Source organism: Melospiza georgiana, chromosome Z (genome assembly GCF_028018845.1).
Source record: "Melospiza georgiana isolate bMelGeo1 chromosome Z, bMelGeo1.pri, whole genome shotgun sequence".
In the NCBI taxonomy this organism is placed as follows: Eukaryota; Metazoa; Chordata; class Aves; order Passeriformes; family Passerellidae; genus Melospiza; species Melospiza georgiana.
Window position 1 is genome coordinate 31878168 of NC_080465.1, and position 16273 is coordinate 31894440.

Here is a 16273-nt window from a genome sequence, read left to right on the forward strand (position 1 = left end):
GGTGGTGTTGATCAGGCTGGAGAAGAGAAGACTGGAGAGACCTCAGAACGGCCTTTCAATTCCTAAAGCAGACTTATAAAAAAGGGTGAGAGTGACTTAACAGGAATGTTTAGTGATAGGATGGGGAGTAATGGCTTTAAGCTGTTGGTATCTATTAGATATAAGGAAGTCATTCTTTACTGTGAGGCTGCTGAGGTGCTGAAACAGGATGCCCAGAGAAGCTGTGAATGCTTAATTCCTCTAAGTATTTAATGCTAGGTTGGATGGGCTCAGAATAATCTGGTCAAGTGGAAGGTCCCATGCTGGGGGCTGGAACTAGAGGAGTTTAAAGGTCCTTTCAACCCAAACCATTTTATGAATCCAGGTTATTTCACAAGGCAACAAATTCAGAAGCTTATATTCTATTTAAAGGCCTACTATGGGCTGTAAACATTTATTATATATTTGGCATAAAAACAAATGTGTGGATCAAAACAGATATTTATACAGATTCTCTTCCATGGCTTGATTTCTTCTTAAAAGAAAAGGATGTTAGTTTGCTCCATTGTTTTGGGGTTTTTTTTTTTAATATTCTTGGCATCAGGTAAAACATTTTGAGTATTTGAGTATTTTTGTGCCACTTCCTTACTTATCTACAGAAACAGTTAATGATAGTTGAAGTCACTTATCTGATGTGAGAAAATACTCTTTCTTCTCTGCTGTCAAGGAAGGAAGTAGAAGATCATTCAAACCACCCCAGGATATGGTGCCCTTTCTCACTCACTATTAAATGTTTTGCAATATCACAAAATATCTGTTCCATGTTCATACATTCTGGTTGCCAAGTACATGTACAAGTATACAGGGTTGGCAGCATTCATGAATCTCTGGTTTATTTTTTAGGCAATGAAGGATTATGTTGATCTTTTTATTAAACATGTCTGATACACTGATGGTGGCCATGAAAATCTTAGTTTTGAGGGTAATTAGTTCTGTTATGTAAAGCAGGCTTTATTGAATTTTCTGCTCAACCTGTTTGGTAGCATAAATTATGGGTTCTAGCTGCTATTTCTTTGCCAAGGTAAACAGTGTGGGGCAAAATGAGCAATCCATGTGCAGAAGGTAGGGATATTAATAATGTGGAAAAACTGGTTAGAACATCTCCACATAAAGCTAGTACTGATTTAGATAACTTGTTTTGAACCTCTGCAGCTCAGGATACCCTTGAGAAAGTAAGCGGAATAGGAGATGTCCTAAAACAAGGACATCTGAGCTTTGGGGGTTTTTTGGGTTTTATTTGGTTTGGATGGGAAGCTGTTTGTTGGTGTATTTTTGGTGGGTTTTTTTTTTTTGGGGGGGGGGGGGAAGAATGATTTTTAATTGTAAATACCAATGAGAAAAATAAGTCATTTTCATTGCATTTGGATGCAGCCGAACTAGGAAAATTGAAGAAGCAGCACACAGCATTATATTCCCACAAAATAATTGATTTAGCAACAAACATACCAGCTGTGTTATTCAGAGCAAGCCTTATATTACATCTGGGATTCTTCTTTGTACATGCCTTTTGTATTCATAGCTTTGGTGTGACTAGGAAAATGAGTAGAGCAGCACCCAGCTAGGCTTACTACGAAGGACAAGTGAGAGCACTCTGCCCATACGGAGGCAATTTTTGGGAGACTGATGCAGGCTAACTCTTCTGTTCTCAGCACTGTTGTGTTTCGCACAGGCTGCTTGCAGGATTACTGGGATTGTCTGCATGGCAAATGGTATGGAGCCCAAAAATCAAGGAAATTATGGCTAGCAGTTTTGCGTTGCTGTTGTGCAAATACTTCCTGTGTTAAGAAAACACAAATTTGCACTCAAATGGCACTTTTGAAAAGAGAAGGATTTCTTTGCAGTGGTAGACATGAGTGATGATTAGGGCTATTTCTTCAATAGGCAATATTAAGAAGATTGAAGGAGTGGTTGCCTTATACAGATGGCAGTGCTGTCACAAATGCAGGCATGCCTTGAACATGCATCATATATTGGTGGCAGCAGCATTATTACAATCTGCAGGTTCCATTTAGCAATGAGAAATTTTCATCAGAATCTTTCTTGTTTGCTCACCTGTTGCTTACTCTGTGATAAATGCTGGAACAGCAAGCCCAGAGAAGGAAAGAAGTAAATGATCTTAAAAATTATCATTAGCACGCAAGGAAAAACACTGTAGCTACTTCCTTCATTACATTCCCCCTGCAATGTCAGTCACTACGACAATAATTTTCATTTTCTGCTCTTTCTGATGTTACTGCATAGGTGAAAAACTTTTATCCCTCATAGGCTGAAAACTAGCAAAATCTTTTCTGTAAAGACAATAGAGGTCCGTGCCTAAGCAGAGTATTCCTGGACATAAAAAAAGCAAACCCACCACTGGGGCAATACATCTTCTGTGGGTTTGAGAGGGTACTGTTCTTCATGGCATTTCCATGAATTAATTCAGTGGTCACTGGTTCAATCTTTTTATTTTTTATGTTGTTGTGAAACTAATTTCTGCAGTAAAGACTAACTGATTTGACAAACTGATTTACTTTATTTTGTAAAGTGTTCCCAAAATTAAGAAGCTTCATGAACATCAAATATCTGCTCCTTTTATCTCCATACTCATTCTAATTTGAGCTTATGCCCTTCTAACAGGCTTTTCCCTCTGAGTGATTTCCTTTTTCTGTAAACCTTTAGCACCTTTGTCTTCTCTTCTTCCCCACGAAAAGCAGAAAATAAGAGCCAAGTCATATTAAGTTCTAGGTCAGAAGATATTTTGGTATCTAATTTTTGTTTACTTTACAACTCATGAGAAGCAGATATTATGCAGATTCACCAAAATCTGTAATTAAGTTATTCCTGGTATTAAATTTAATGAGCTGAAAAATCCATTGCTTGTCCCATTGTTTATTACTTTCTTAATAGATCTCATCTATCTCAGTTACATCCTGTAACACATTTCTTACATGCCATTTCGTACATTTCTTGCACACCATTGACACTGACCTCCGAGTTGCCTAACATCTATTCATCTGCAAACATCATGACAATTCAGTAAACATCTCCTCACCTCTCACCTAGATTCCTAGTCTAGTTCTTCTACATTCCATTGTGAGACTTCTGATAGCAATTTGTGTTCATTGTTGAGAAATGCAAGATACTTTGGACTACAATCTGTCAAACATACAAGAATCTCACTTTGTTATCTTCAAGGTGGTAAGCTGCCTGAGCTACCTTGCCCTTTATTAACTTTTTTGTGCTGACAAAGTCTCTATAGATGAGATTCTCCTGAATATTTCGCCAAACAATTAACTGAAGGTTGCTTTTATAATAAGGGACACATTGGTTTCAAACATTTTGATCTGGGTCAACTGTGGCTGCAAAAAAAAAAAAAAAAGGTGTGACAATACACATGCCATTAAGATGGCCATCATATAATCCAACCTAATCAGTTAATTACAGATATTTAATCTGAGACACCTATTAAACCATTTTAGGAAAATGGGCAAAGAGGGAAGGACTTAAAATGTATTTAAAGTCTTTTTTTTGAGAACTAAACATGAAGCATGCCTACATGGCACAATACAATGATGTGTAGAGATAATGGGAAGCTAGCTGAAAGCAACACTGCATTTTTCAAGGAGATAACTGAGGATTTGGTGTGGAGAAAAGACACCAGAAATAGGGATTCAAAAGCTGGATGAATTCTTGAGAATTGACGTAAACTTTCAAAAAGCATCAAGTTCCCACTTTTAGGTAATATTTCTGTAATATCTAAAAGGCACCAGTTTTGTCTTTCACACATAGTTTACTAGCATACAATGGTAGTTATTAGAATTTTATGTAATTATCAGATGTTCAGCAGATAATATCAGCTATGACTTATCAAACAGACATCCATAGTAATGTTGCTTCACTGTCATCTAACACAGTCTTGGTACCATCATACTAATGTGCAGGTATTTTTCCTAGAAGAAAGTAGTCTATTCAACTAGAACAAAACTTCAAACTACTAAAAATAAAGATAATTTTTTTTTTAAAGTAAAAGAAAAACTTCTGTGGTTTTCTATTCCAGACTAAAATACAGAAAAAGTCCTTTCAAAGCAGGTATTTGTTAGACATTCTAGCAAAAGTGTTTTGTACATATCTGTGATTTCATCACCTGTTTTCAGCATACTAAAAGTAAGGAGTGCCAGAGCATCCTTGAATTGAACTCCTGAATCAATGAGTGTTTTGTCATGCTGGAAATGGAAACTTCCAAGGAACTGGCTAAAATGCTACTAGTTTTACTACATGTCACTGTTTTCTGAGTCAGCTCTTGAATATTTCACTGAGCCTGGTGTAACCAGAATTTCCAGTTTGGTCGGGACAGCCCTAAAATATTCCGGTATCCGGTAGATATGGTTCTGCTATTTTTCCACACCACATGAAGAAAACAGGATATTCCTGCTCTCACCTTAAGCCTTGCATAGGAATAAAGGTTTTTGCAGCACAGAGGTAAGAGACAGGGACTCTGGCACAGGCTTGTGATGTGATACTGCAAAACGAGATGAACAGAGTATGTTCTACTCTGCATTAAATGTTGGTTAGTATGATGAGTCCTCAATGCTTATGTTCAGCTAGGCAACCTGACATGGGCCCTACACAGGTGACATAATACGTGCTCTCTTTTCTTTATTCTGGTTTCTGTGGCTCTAGAAAAAAAGAAAAAATACTTTTCACCGACAATAACTATAGCTAAAGTAGCATAAAAACAAAACAGAAGTTCTTCCCTAGCTGCCTGAAATAGCACCTGAGTTTTCTCACTGGAGGTAGAACTCTCAAATAGTTCTTCATTTGACTGACAATGCTAAAAGACATGTTCATCACTAAAATTTGATGATGTTTGTGGAAGAAACATGTGTACTAACTCTACTAAATTTTAGTAGAGTTAACTACTATAAATGTCAGCAGAAGTAATTAAATTCTACTTAAGATGCACCCCTCTCTCCAATATGATCTGGTATACTTAATAACAAAAGAAAAATGAGGACATAGTATGAAGGATGGCTAATATTTTAGCTGGATCATGGCAGCCCATCATGATTACTGATAAAAATTATTCATGTTACAACTATTTGAGAGAATGAGATAGAAGTCGTCAGGAAGACTTCTGTGAAATTACTGAACCACATAGTTCTTAAACAAATACTTCCTTGACTTAGCAATTCTCAAGGTCTTCTCAGTTACTGAGATTGTAAACCTTTGGCCCAAACCTACAGACGCCGAAAAAGAAGTCACTGCATGCCATCGTGTGGATATCTCAAGAACAGCAGCATCTGGCCTGAAAAGATGGGAAGAACACAAATGTGTATGTCCTTGAATACAAATATCGTGAGGGAACTCATTGCAGAAAATAGAGGGGTTTTGTTTTCGTTTCTTGCTTTTCAGCTAAAATAAACTAGCAGTGCTAATGGCTATGAGGCCACACTGTCAACTGTTAATGGTCTGTCATTAGTTAAGCAACTAGGCAATGACTTCATGATTTAGACTTCATATCCAAGACACTTCCATTACAAAACCTTTAAACACCCTTTGCAGCATTATTCTCTACCCACGCAGAGACAGCAGAACAGAATTGACCTGCTAGCAGCATACTTAGGATACCTTCCACTTTGTTGTCTTACATACATACCATCATGATTCTGTTGCGAGTTCCAGCTACACATATGGTCATTCCCTAAGACAGTCAAAGCTACTCAAGCTGAAGTAATGAATTTAAATGTTATCATGAAAAGGATGGCAGGGAATTAAGAGAAATGGCAGAAGGAAAGAAGAGGATAAGTTTGAGGCAAAATCAATTAGATTTTTTTTTGCCTTCTTATATAAAACAGCTTGTGTCCACAGCTTCCATGAACCGTCAGTGCTTTATAATATAATATATAAGTCCATTTCTCCAAACAATTCCAATTTTAAAAAGGTATTTATTTGGAATATAATTAAATACAAGCACAAGGCATAGATGTTCACATTGCTTTTCCACATTAAAAAACTAGCAAACCAAATTAGACGTAAGTCCTGAAATATTTTTATGGCTCATATCAAACTGTTGAAATTAGAAACTGTTCTAGAAGGGGGTGGCGGAGGGGAAGAAAGTGCCAGTTCACCTCAGGGTTTTTCTGAATGGTGTTTCTGGATAACAGTTATGTGTTTGAACACAAATATGCTTATGTGCAGCACAGCAGTGCTGAATGAGACTCCAGAACTCAAATGGCCTATAGTTTCACTGATACAAAGAGACTGTCTGCTGCTGGGCTGGCTGTTCTGTAGTTTACCAAGATTATGGATATCTTTCACATAATGCTATTTTGAACTCATGCCACCTCAAATTTACTTAAGTTGGATCAGGCAGGGCAATAGAAAAAAGAATGCTAATCATCTAAATACATTAATAAGCTATATCAACATGAAGAGGCAGGAAGTGAAGGAAGAGAAATGCTCATGTAACCCTTCTTTTTCCTTGGAGCGAACATAGAATGAGCACTGCTCTCTTGGTGCTTTTTTCCAAAGGAGACCCCTGCACTAGCAATGGTAATGGCAGAAGGGGAGATGTCAGCATGTTGGTTAAAAGCAGAGGTTGGGTAAAAATTGTTTGGTTTTAGTTTAGTTTGCTGTTGGGGTTTGGTTGTTTGGATTATTGCTTTTGTTTTAAGCAAGGAACTGCAGTTCGCTGGAGCATGTCACAAAAAGACCTGTTCTAGCGGCTTTCCTGAATGTCTGCTGTGCACTGAAGCATTTTGTGTTTTCTGAGCGAAAAGGTAAATCCAGGGCTACCAAGGGAGCAACAATCCCTATGTACACGCATGGGCGCGGGGTGCAAGCTGCAGCCTTTCAGGTAAGAGGGTCGGGCTGTGGCAGCGGGAGCACAGCAGTGGCAGCAGTCACTGCAGTTTCCATCGAAGAAACTGCAGGACGGGCCAGGCCCAGCTGCCCTCGGAGAGCCGAGTGTGACGAACCGCGCGGGCAGGGCACAGGGCACGGCGCTTTGCCACCGGCGTGTGACAGGGCCCGGCTGCGCACGGCGAAGCTCACCGCCCTCAGCAGGCACCGCCCGCCCGGCCGCGGCCGTCCCCGGCGAGGGAGGGCACACTGGGCATGCGGCGCGGGCGCGTCCACTCGGGAGGGTGGGCAGGGGCCGCGGAGCGCTGTGCGGCTCGCCGGCTCGAGCGGTTCCTCCCCTGTCGTTGGTAGCGCCCCGTGCGGAGGGCGGTGGGGAGCGGCGCAGCGGCGCGGCGGGCTCGGGGCGCCGGCGCCTCAGCGCAGGGCCATGAGGCACCTGCCGTACTTCTGCCGCGGGGAGGTGGTGAAGGGCTTCGGCAGGGGCTCCAAGGAGCTGGGCATCCCCACCGGTGAGCGGGCGCGGAGGGCACGTCTTCCCGGAGCAGCACGGGCAGGGTGTCCGCGGGGCTGGGCCCAGCCGTGGGGTTGCGGGTCCGCGCCGGGTCCCGGGAGCGCTGCCGCCGGCCGGGTGCTGGGCCGGGGTTCTGCAGCCCCGGCCTGTGTCGCGGCCCTCGGGCGGAGCCGTGCCGGGCTCCTGCCCCGCAGCCGTGCGGCAGCGCTGTGACCGAGCTCGCCTGACCTCGGCGGCCGCCCCGCCGCCCTGCAGCGCTGCGCTTTTGTTATGATTTGCGATTTCCGAGAACGGCCCTGACTTGTTACCTACCAGCGTTTTCCCGACGCCTTTCTTCCCCCTCTCCTGCACTGCTTAGAGTCTCGCACCTTCCCTTCTGTCATTCCCTGCTCCCCCGTCTGTAAAGAGGCTCCCCTGAATCTTAATGTTTGTTCCTTTTCTCATCTAGTGATCGTCACGATATACAGGATGTAGATGAGTGTCACGTTCTCGTGTGGCAGCCTGGGAAAATATCCCTTCGCATAAATCTCTGATAGGAGTAGGAAAGGGAGTAGGCATTGGGAATCGCTGCAAGGAAGAAAGTTTAAGGGGAGTAAAGCAGAGTTTGAAACAGAGCAGGTGGGCTTGGCCTGCAGAGAATATATTTTCCTATCGCCCGTCTCTGTTTCAGGTGTCTAAATGCAGGCAGATGAATACTGCAAGAAAATTTTGAATGTTCTTAAGCTCACACTGAAGTCAGTAGTCATGTTGCACTACATCTAACAGACATGAAACTTTATAAGACCACTCTTGTAGTGCCGGATTTCTCACATCTGTTTCTGAGAACATTTCACATTTTTCTCCTGGTTGTTTATAAATGATGTGTTGGTATTAGGGAGCAGGGAAAGAAAGCTGTGCCTATCTGTTGAGCTTTTATAAAAATTTGGTAACCATTCTTTCAGTTTGGTATCTTGCATTAAGAGATCTATTCAGCTTGGAAATAGGGGTAGGATAGTAATTTTGAGAGAAGATTCAAATTAGCCAAAAGGAAATTTTATTTTACTGTAAATACATAGTTTTCAAAGGAAATCTCAAGTCCACAGATGCCTCTGAAAGGGAACTTGTGCAAAACTGACAGATGACTAAATAATGATTACGTTTGCTTCTACATAGTTTATTTCATCAGTAAATATTTTACTAATAAATAGTTCTGAGATGCTATTTTATAGTGCAGAAGAAAGTTGACTTTTTCCCTCTCGTTTTTCCTCGTGGTAAAGCTGTGGTAATTGTCCTAAGAATGAAAAGTGTTCTGGCTGTATGTATGACGTATTTATTAATTACTACTGCAGAAGATAAAGAAAACTATACAATACAGTGTGTGTGTGTGTGTGTGTGTGTAGGAGTTATAATAATTCTGGTGTTGCCACAGTAACTAAATTTTATGAAGCTGTTTTATACTTTGCTGATGGTCCGTCTCCTTATTCTTATCATCACCAGTGTTATGTTTGTAAATAGTATGTAGGCAGAGTTTGGCTTTTAAGTACTTGAAGATCCTGTTATATACTTGATTTACACAAAGTCACTTACACTTTATAAAATTTTTGCAGCTAACTTTTCTGAGCAAGTAGTTGAAAGCTTTCCATCTGATATCCCTACTGGTATATACTATGGATGGGCCTGTGTTGGAAATGGAGATGTGCATAAAATGGTTGTGAGCATAGGATGGAATCCCTTCTATAAGAATATTAAGAAATCAGTGGTAAGAATTTTGCTTTTTGTGGGATTTTTATTGTAATAAAAAACTGGATTAATTTTAAGAAGATACACAGAATTTGATTGATGAATGGTATCTAGAAATTTGTGTACCATTGGAAATACATTTGTTATCTATTTAGTATTTATATTCTGAAAAGAATATGCTCTCTGTAACCAGAGAGTATGCAGAGGAAGTTGAGTAAAGTTTTTCTTTCTTCCATTCCACCATTTCTTAACTACTTCCAAAATTAAAATGTAATAGTACTTGAAATGATGGTAGCTTAACTTGCTGATAGCAAATTAGGCATGAACTTGGTAAACACATTGAATTTACTGGTTATGACACCCTGGCATAAGCTGGAACATAGTAATAATCTATTGTTCTCTGCAATGTATCTGCATTTCATGTAGGAGATGTTGGGCAGTTTAATTTGTAATGAATTTATTCTTCTCTTAAATGATGAAATGGATACGTAAGATGCTGCGGCTGAATGTACCCCATAAATACTGGAAGGCAGATAAGGGTGTAAGGATGGAGAAGTTCAAATCCTGAGCTGTAACAGCTGTGGGGTTTTTTGTTGACAAGTGCTGGTGCTTTTCCCGAGTCTTGCAAAGCTCTCTTTTATTTGCTGAAAACAATTTTATTTCTTCATGAATTTTTACTTCTAAGTGTTTGTCTTTGGAAAATCTATACTTAAAAATTTCTTTGCAGGTGACTTTTCTGAGCAAGTAGTTAAAAGCTTCCCAAATAATAGCTCTGCTGGTAGATGCTATGGGTTGGCTTGATTTGGATATGCATAAAAAAGTTCTGAGTGTCAGGTCTGTGTCTTAGTCTGGACTTGCTCTTGCATTTTATCATTCGGTTCCCTTAGGGGATAGTGTAGAAGCTACTTCTATCAAAATCTTCATAGTTATTTTAATGAATCCACTTGTTGATGAAACACTAACGTTTCCTGCCTTGGAAATCTTAACTCTGAGAAGTTTTGAAGCACTGCTCCTGATGTCTAGGGGTGTGGGTTTTGGGTTTTTTTAATTGGTTTGTTGGGTCTTTTTGTTTGGTTAGGGGGGTTTTTGTTGTTTTGGTTTTGTTGTTTTTTTGGGTTTTTTTTCCATTCCTTTTCTCTTTAAACACTTTTTACTCTTTAAGGAAGTAATTTTTTTAATTCCATGCAGAATGCAATTCTACTTCCTAATACAAACTAAAGCCCTGGCCTTTTTATTTTGGATTATACATGCTATACTAAATGTCCCTTTTATTTTTTGTCTGTTAAGCAGAATTTGAATGTTGGATATTAGGCCTACATGCTTACAGAGAGAGAAATAAACTCTTTAAGTTCATATTAATTGTCCACTTACTTCTCTTCCTTTAGGAAACACACATTATCCACACCTTCAAAGAAGACTTTTATGGAGAAATTCTTAGTATAGTCATAACTGGATACATTCGACCCGAAAAAAACTTTGATTCCTTAGGTCAGTATGAAGGTCTCCCTCAGACTACTTTCTTTTTTGCCTTACTCATGCAAGTTCTTTGTCTTCACTCTGCCTCCTTCCATCCTGAGATGTTTTATTGGTTAACCTTTAAAATGTCAGTAAAATGTTTTCGTAATTTAAAACCAAAAAAGACATACCCCCACATCTTCTTATGTATCACACCAAAAACCTGCACTTTTATTTCCCTTGTCTAGGGAGTAATGTTAAAATCATGGGTTTGTCATGAAAGTCAAGTGTACTAATTTATTCTTAAAATGCAGTTTTGTTAGTATTGAAACAGAGCTGCTAATATGTCTTTTGACAAATGAAGAGGATAGTGGTGGTAACAGGTATAAATGCAACTTTAGCATGTTAAAAAAAAAGATTTTAAAAGCAGAGAATTCTGCCTTTCAAACCTCATAGTTACATTCTACTTCTGTGATTGTTGTTTGATATTTTGTGATGCCTTATTTTCACTTGTTATTGTGTTCAGAATACAAAACAACTTTTAAATATTCCTATTCTTACCTTTTTCAGATGCGCTCATTTCAGCAATTCAGGAAGATATTGAAGAAGCAAAAAGACAGCTAGATCTACCAGAACATCTTAAACTCAAAGAAGATAATTTTTTTCATCTGCCAGAAGGCAAAATAGTAAACAATCGCTGAGAAAAGCCATACCGCCTTTTTTCTTTTTTTTTTTTTCTTTTTTTTTTAATATTTCTTTCTTTCTTATTTTCTTCCCTGTCATGGAGCTTTTGTATTTGCACTGCTCTCATAGATATTTTTGTGTCATATGTCTCTTAGGTGACTGAGATCAGAACCAACCATACAAGATGACTTCTGTTTTCTTTGGTTGCGTCATTAGTCATACAAAAGAGCTAGAAGGCTGTACTACTGGTTGTAGATAAACAATGTGTGATGTATCCTAATGTAACCAGGTCTTTGGAGATCTGAGCACATTTAGAACATGACCAAAGTTAATTGTAATCATGAGGTGTGGTTAGCTCATTTAATGAAGAATGTCTGTTCTTAACCTAATGTTTCATAATGTCCAATTTTCTGTGTCATTCTTAGATCTGAGTTTTAGCTTAGAAAATGTTGGTATTGATTGACTCAGAAAATTCCAGTGCTTAGATAGATAACAATAGGAAGATTAATTCTCTATAGTTCTTGATTTTTTATATGCTACACAGCTGTTATGGTTGAAGCTGTTACTTTAATTGAAATTATTTATTTTAAGTTTATTTGAGATGGAAGAAATCGCTGTTGCTCATTGTGTTGCTAGAATCTGAATTATATTTCTTCACTTGACTGAATATATGATAACACATGATTGTGTAGTTTAATTCTGAAAAGGTGTTTCACTTAATTTCAAAATATGAGTAAAAGTGTGAAAGCTGATAAACTTTAAGGTTCAGGCGTAAAAGATGCAGAAACAATATAACAAGACTGCTGCTCATTGCATCTTAAAGGAAAATAGGTAGTGAGACACATATTTGCATTTTATGTGCTGCTGATATTTTTCATAGGGAGATCTTGAGGTTATTTACTGCACTGGCAATAAAATGTCTGACTTCAAGGTTGGCATTATTGTAAGGCACAGAAAAATCTCATCAACACTCTGCACTAAGTGCAGGTAAGAGCCAAGGTTTTGGCAGACCAAGTAGATAAATACACAAATGAAAACCTTTGGGGATTTATTAGATAATGTATCAACACTATAAAGAATATTGATTATTTTTTATAAGTAGCTGCAGACAGTCCTGCTCTGAAATATGGGGATACAAGTGGGGGTTGGACTAGATGATCTCTGAAGGTCTCTTACAACCCTAACTATTCTGTGATGGATTAGTGGAAGGAGTATGATGAGAGTTGATAGTAATTTGAAAAATAGTTTGAAAAAAGTATGTAATGTGCGATTCAATACCAAGTCTTCTTTTCCTCTGATAAATTTTTCTATCCTTTGGTGAATGGAAGCAGATTAGCTATAGTGACTGCCACAACCATAAGTTTTTGAATCACCCTCTGATGGATGTGATGGGACATATTCTAAAATTCAAAGTACTTCTTTAAATATCAGCTGTGATTCTCTGTCTGAGCTACAATGTTCAATATGGAACGCACAATTTCTGTAGTGAAATTTGATTAATTTACTCCTTGTCCTGTTCTAATCCTACTTTTCACTCTAGAATTTAGAAGAGTTTTAGCAAGGTAGCTGATTCGGTCGTTGTGGCAGGTGGTGCTGTCAAGATGATAGTTTCACTTCATACTGCTTTAAATTCTAGCCAGTATCATGGACTATTATTAGGGAAGAGGTCTTGAGGAAATCAAGGGTTCATGTTTGCTCTTTAGGACTTCAGGAGAAAATTTAATTTTGCTTAAATGAATTGTTCACCAGTGGTGTTGATAGCAGAGACAGATACAATACATTTGGGAGAGAGGGACATGGGACAATATACTTTCTTTTAAAGGAGAAGAGAAATAATTTAGTGGGCTTTTTACTATATAATGTGTTGGAAACTATTTCTAAAAAGTCTGTAAAAGAATTGTCTTGCAAGATTGATGATTGGAATTTTAAAAAGGAGAGATAAAAGGAGAAAATTTTTTTGCTAAGAATTTATGCATTCTTCAGATTTGTAGCAACATTAAAATCATATATTTTACTACTCCTTCTAGAGAATAAACAGAAGCCACACCAGTCACCAGAGAATGTTGTCAACATTAGATTGTTGTTCATCATGGTACTGTAGCTGAGCACTCATAGCTGCCTTTAAAATTGATTTTTGCCAGTGATGTCTTGGGTCTGTTGTGGAAACTATGGTGCCTTAGGCTGTTCTGAATAAAACTTTTCTGTATCTGCTAATAAATGCCACTGTCAAAAATTCAACTCACCGTTTGATTGTAGAACTGCTGTGCTATGGATAAAGAACAGTAGCAAAGGGAAAACTTGAAAGGCTTAGCTTGCTCTCAAATCCTACCTGAGGTATGATATATGGATACACTGAACTAAGAAACTGCTCTTTATGTGTTTGTCTTCAAAGAGAGTGTGTTAGTACATCCATTTGGCTGAGTGTACCTGACCATATTATTTAAGAGAAAATGTTATACATCACTCTTTAAGCTCAATACATAATTCCTAGCACAGTATAAACTTTATTTTTGTATTATGTACAAGTAGCTGTATTTTGGTTGATGATGTTGCACTGTACTATTACTAAAGGAACTGTAATTGATAAAGTTAACCTTGTTGTCTTGGATTTCCTTTCCTTTGCCACTCCTAGCAATGTTAGTTGTTTCAGTTTTAGGCAGAGCTTTATGGGGGTGACTGCCTTATTTTGAACTTCTAAATCTTCACATGATTTTGTATTCCTCTTTGTTACTGAAGGGGCAATGATGAAATCCACAGAATAATGTCAGTTACAGGGTGATCATGAGGTCTTTAGGAGTATCTAACAAAAAAAAATCCACTCAAGAATTATGGCTTAAAAATCAGTCCTTCTCAAAATTAATTAATTTGTAAAGATAAGTCTTAAATGATTAGCAGCTCTAGAACTGTTTATTGTCAAAAATGTGAAGGAACAATTTTAAGGCTTAGTCTATTCTCTTGGCTGTCGGACCATACTGACAACAAATAACAGCACTTCCATACACTTTTGTGTGAAGACTCTGTTCTTCATAGTAAGGGGCTATAAAGAGCATGCTCTTGTGTATTATTATGTATCCAGCAATGCTAAAAAAATTTCTTTGTTTTGTCCCTTTAAGGTAGATTACCTGCTGAGTGTTATTTATTCCCTTTGGCATAGTTTGAAAGTGCTGAACCACTTTAAAAGACAAGTGGAAAATTTCTGTTGTAAATGCTCTCTGTTTTTTTTCAGTTCTCTGTAGCTCAAGAAGATCCTAAAGAAGACCGAAGTAGTCCTTTTTGCCAGTGCACTTCTGGATTGTGTTTTACTTTGCAATAAATTCAAACTCTCTATTTGTGATTAAACACTATTTAAACTACTGGAATTAGATTAATTAGGGGTTGATGTGTAGAATGAGGAATACTGTGGAGGTACTTGGTGGAAGAAGTCACATCATAAATGCAGTTCCATTGGGAAACATACTACAAGATTATGATGAAAACCATCAGCGTTGGGGAATGCAGTAATTCTGTAAGAAAGTCAGCATAAAAAATCCATGCAGTAGTAAGAATTTCTCTAAAACACTGATTTTCCTCCTATTCACACACATCTTCTTTCCCCCCAGAAGTCCATTTTGAAATATATTGGACTGTTGCCATCCTATCCCATATATGTTATATCTTCATTTCCAGTCCAAATCACTTCATGTTGTTATAGTAGGTCCTTATGTGAGAAGGAAACAGATTGATTTTCAGCCTCTTATTAACAGCTGTGGCTTTGCTTTATTCTCCAGATCTGTGGTTCCAAGTAAAAGGAAAGCCAAATCAGCTGGTAGGAAAGTAAGTGGTTTGGATTTTCCTCTCTGGTGGTAGAATGTATTATAGTACACACTCATCTGGCAACAGCAGTTTTAAAAACTGAAATTATGTGAAGTTGAGTAGGAGGAGTCTTTGTTTTAAATGACCTGGTAGAGTAGGTTAGAGTGCCATTTTTGATGTTTTGGAGATACTGTCCTACCCTTCCAATACTGCAGTTGTATTCTCATAGCTGTGTTGGTATAAGGCTAAAGAAAAGGGGGTTGGTAGAGCAGCTATATTTTTTTTATTAGGTTAAGAATAGTCAGAAGCAGAGAAGCTAACAGGGACACAAATACTGCTCACTTTTAACCTTAGGCTAGAAACACAAAACGTTTTTAACTTCAGAAAAAAATGAAGAGTGGTTGTGTGGCCTGAGCCTGCTTTTCCCAGTTGTATCCGTTTGGTTTAATCACATTTTTTTCACTCCACAAATCTGTGTGCAAGATGCTGTAGCTGTTTCAAAGCCAATGAGGTAATTTTGGCACGATGATGCAGATTGCTATCTACTGAAATAGGTACTTGCTAGTGAACTGTTTTATGAAAAGCACAGAAATTTTAAAAAACATAGGAGGAAAGGCGACATGTGACAAATCAGCTTTAAGTAAGCCCGGCCTATTCTGGTGATAGTGCAGAGGCATTATGTTGTGTGCCTTCAGCTCAGCCTCACAGTTTGGCTTTTTTCTGCTTTTCATTTTTAAATGTCAGCAAAGCCAGCCATAAAACCCTTAAATGCCAGTACTGCTCTTCAGCAAGGTCATACCTTGGGATTTTTGCTACAGTGAAAGCAACCTGCGCTGTCTGCCAGTTTGAAGTCACCATAGCAGGTTGGGCAGCAGCCTTCTTCACTGTACAGTGGCATGTTAGCTGGACACAAGAGAAATATCAAATGACAACCTATCCTTACAGGAAGTTCTTCATTGTTCACATTGTGTTCAATAGTTAAAAGTTCAGTGTACAAATCACAGGAGAAAATGCCTCCAAATGGTCACCTCTTATCCTCGTGTCTCTTGGACTTTGTATTCATCTGCAAAACAGCCTGAGTTGCACATTTCACCCAGTAAACTTTATCTGTATGCACAAGGTACACACCCCAATACTCTCTTTCCTGGAAAAAAAGACAATGTCACAACACAAAAAGTCATCTAACTTCCCTTCAAATACACACTGAGCACTTTTGTTTGTTTTCATAAA

General features: G+C 38.4%; 1 protein-coding gene across 1 annotated transcript; it reads left to right on the top strand.

Annotated features, from left to right (window-relative positions):
- The first annotated feature begins 7252 nt into the window (after positions 1-7252).
- Positions 7253-13844, top strand: RFK (riboflavin kinase). Its single transcript, XM_058044440.1, has 4 exons — positions 7253-7391; positions 8980-9131; positions 10498-10600; positions 11138-13844. The coding sequence occupies exons 1-4, from the start codon at positions 7310-7312 to the stop codon at positions 11266-11268; spliced, it is 468 nt and encodes a 155-aa protein (XP_057900423.1). The 5' UTR covers positions 7253-7309; the 3' UTR covers positions 11269-13844.
- The last annotated feature ends 2429 nt before the right edge of the window (positions 13845-16273 follow it).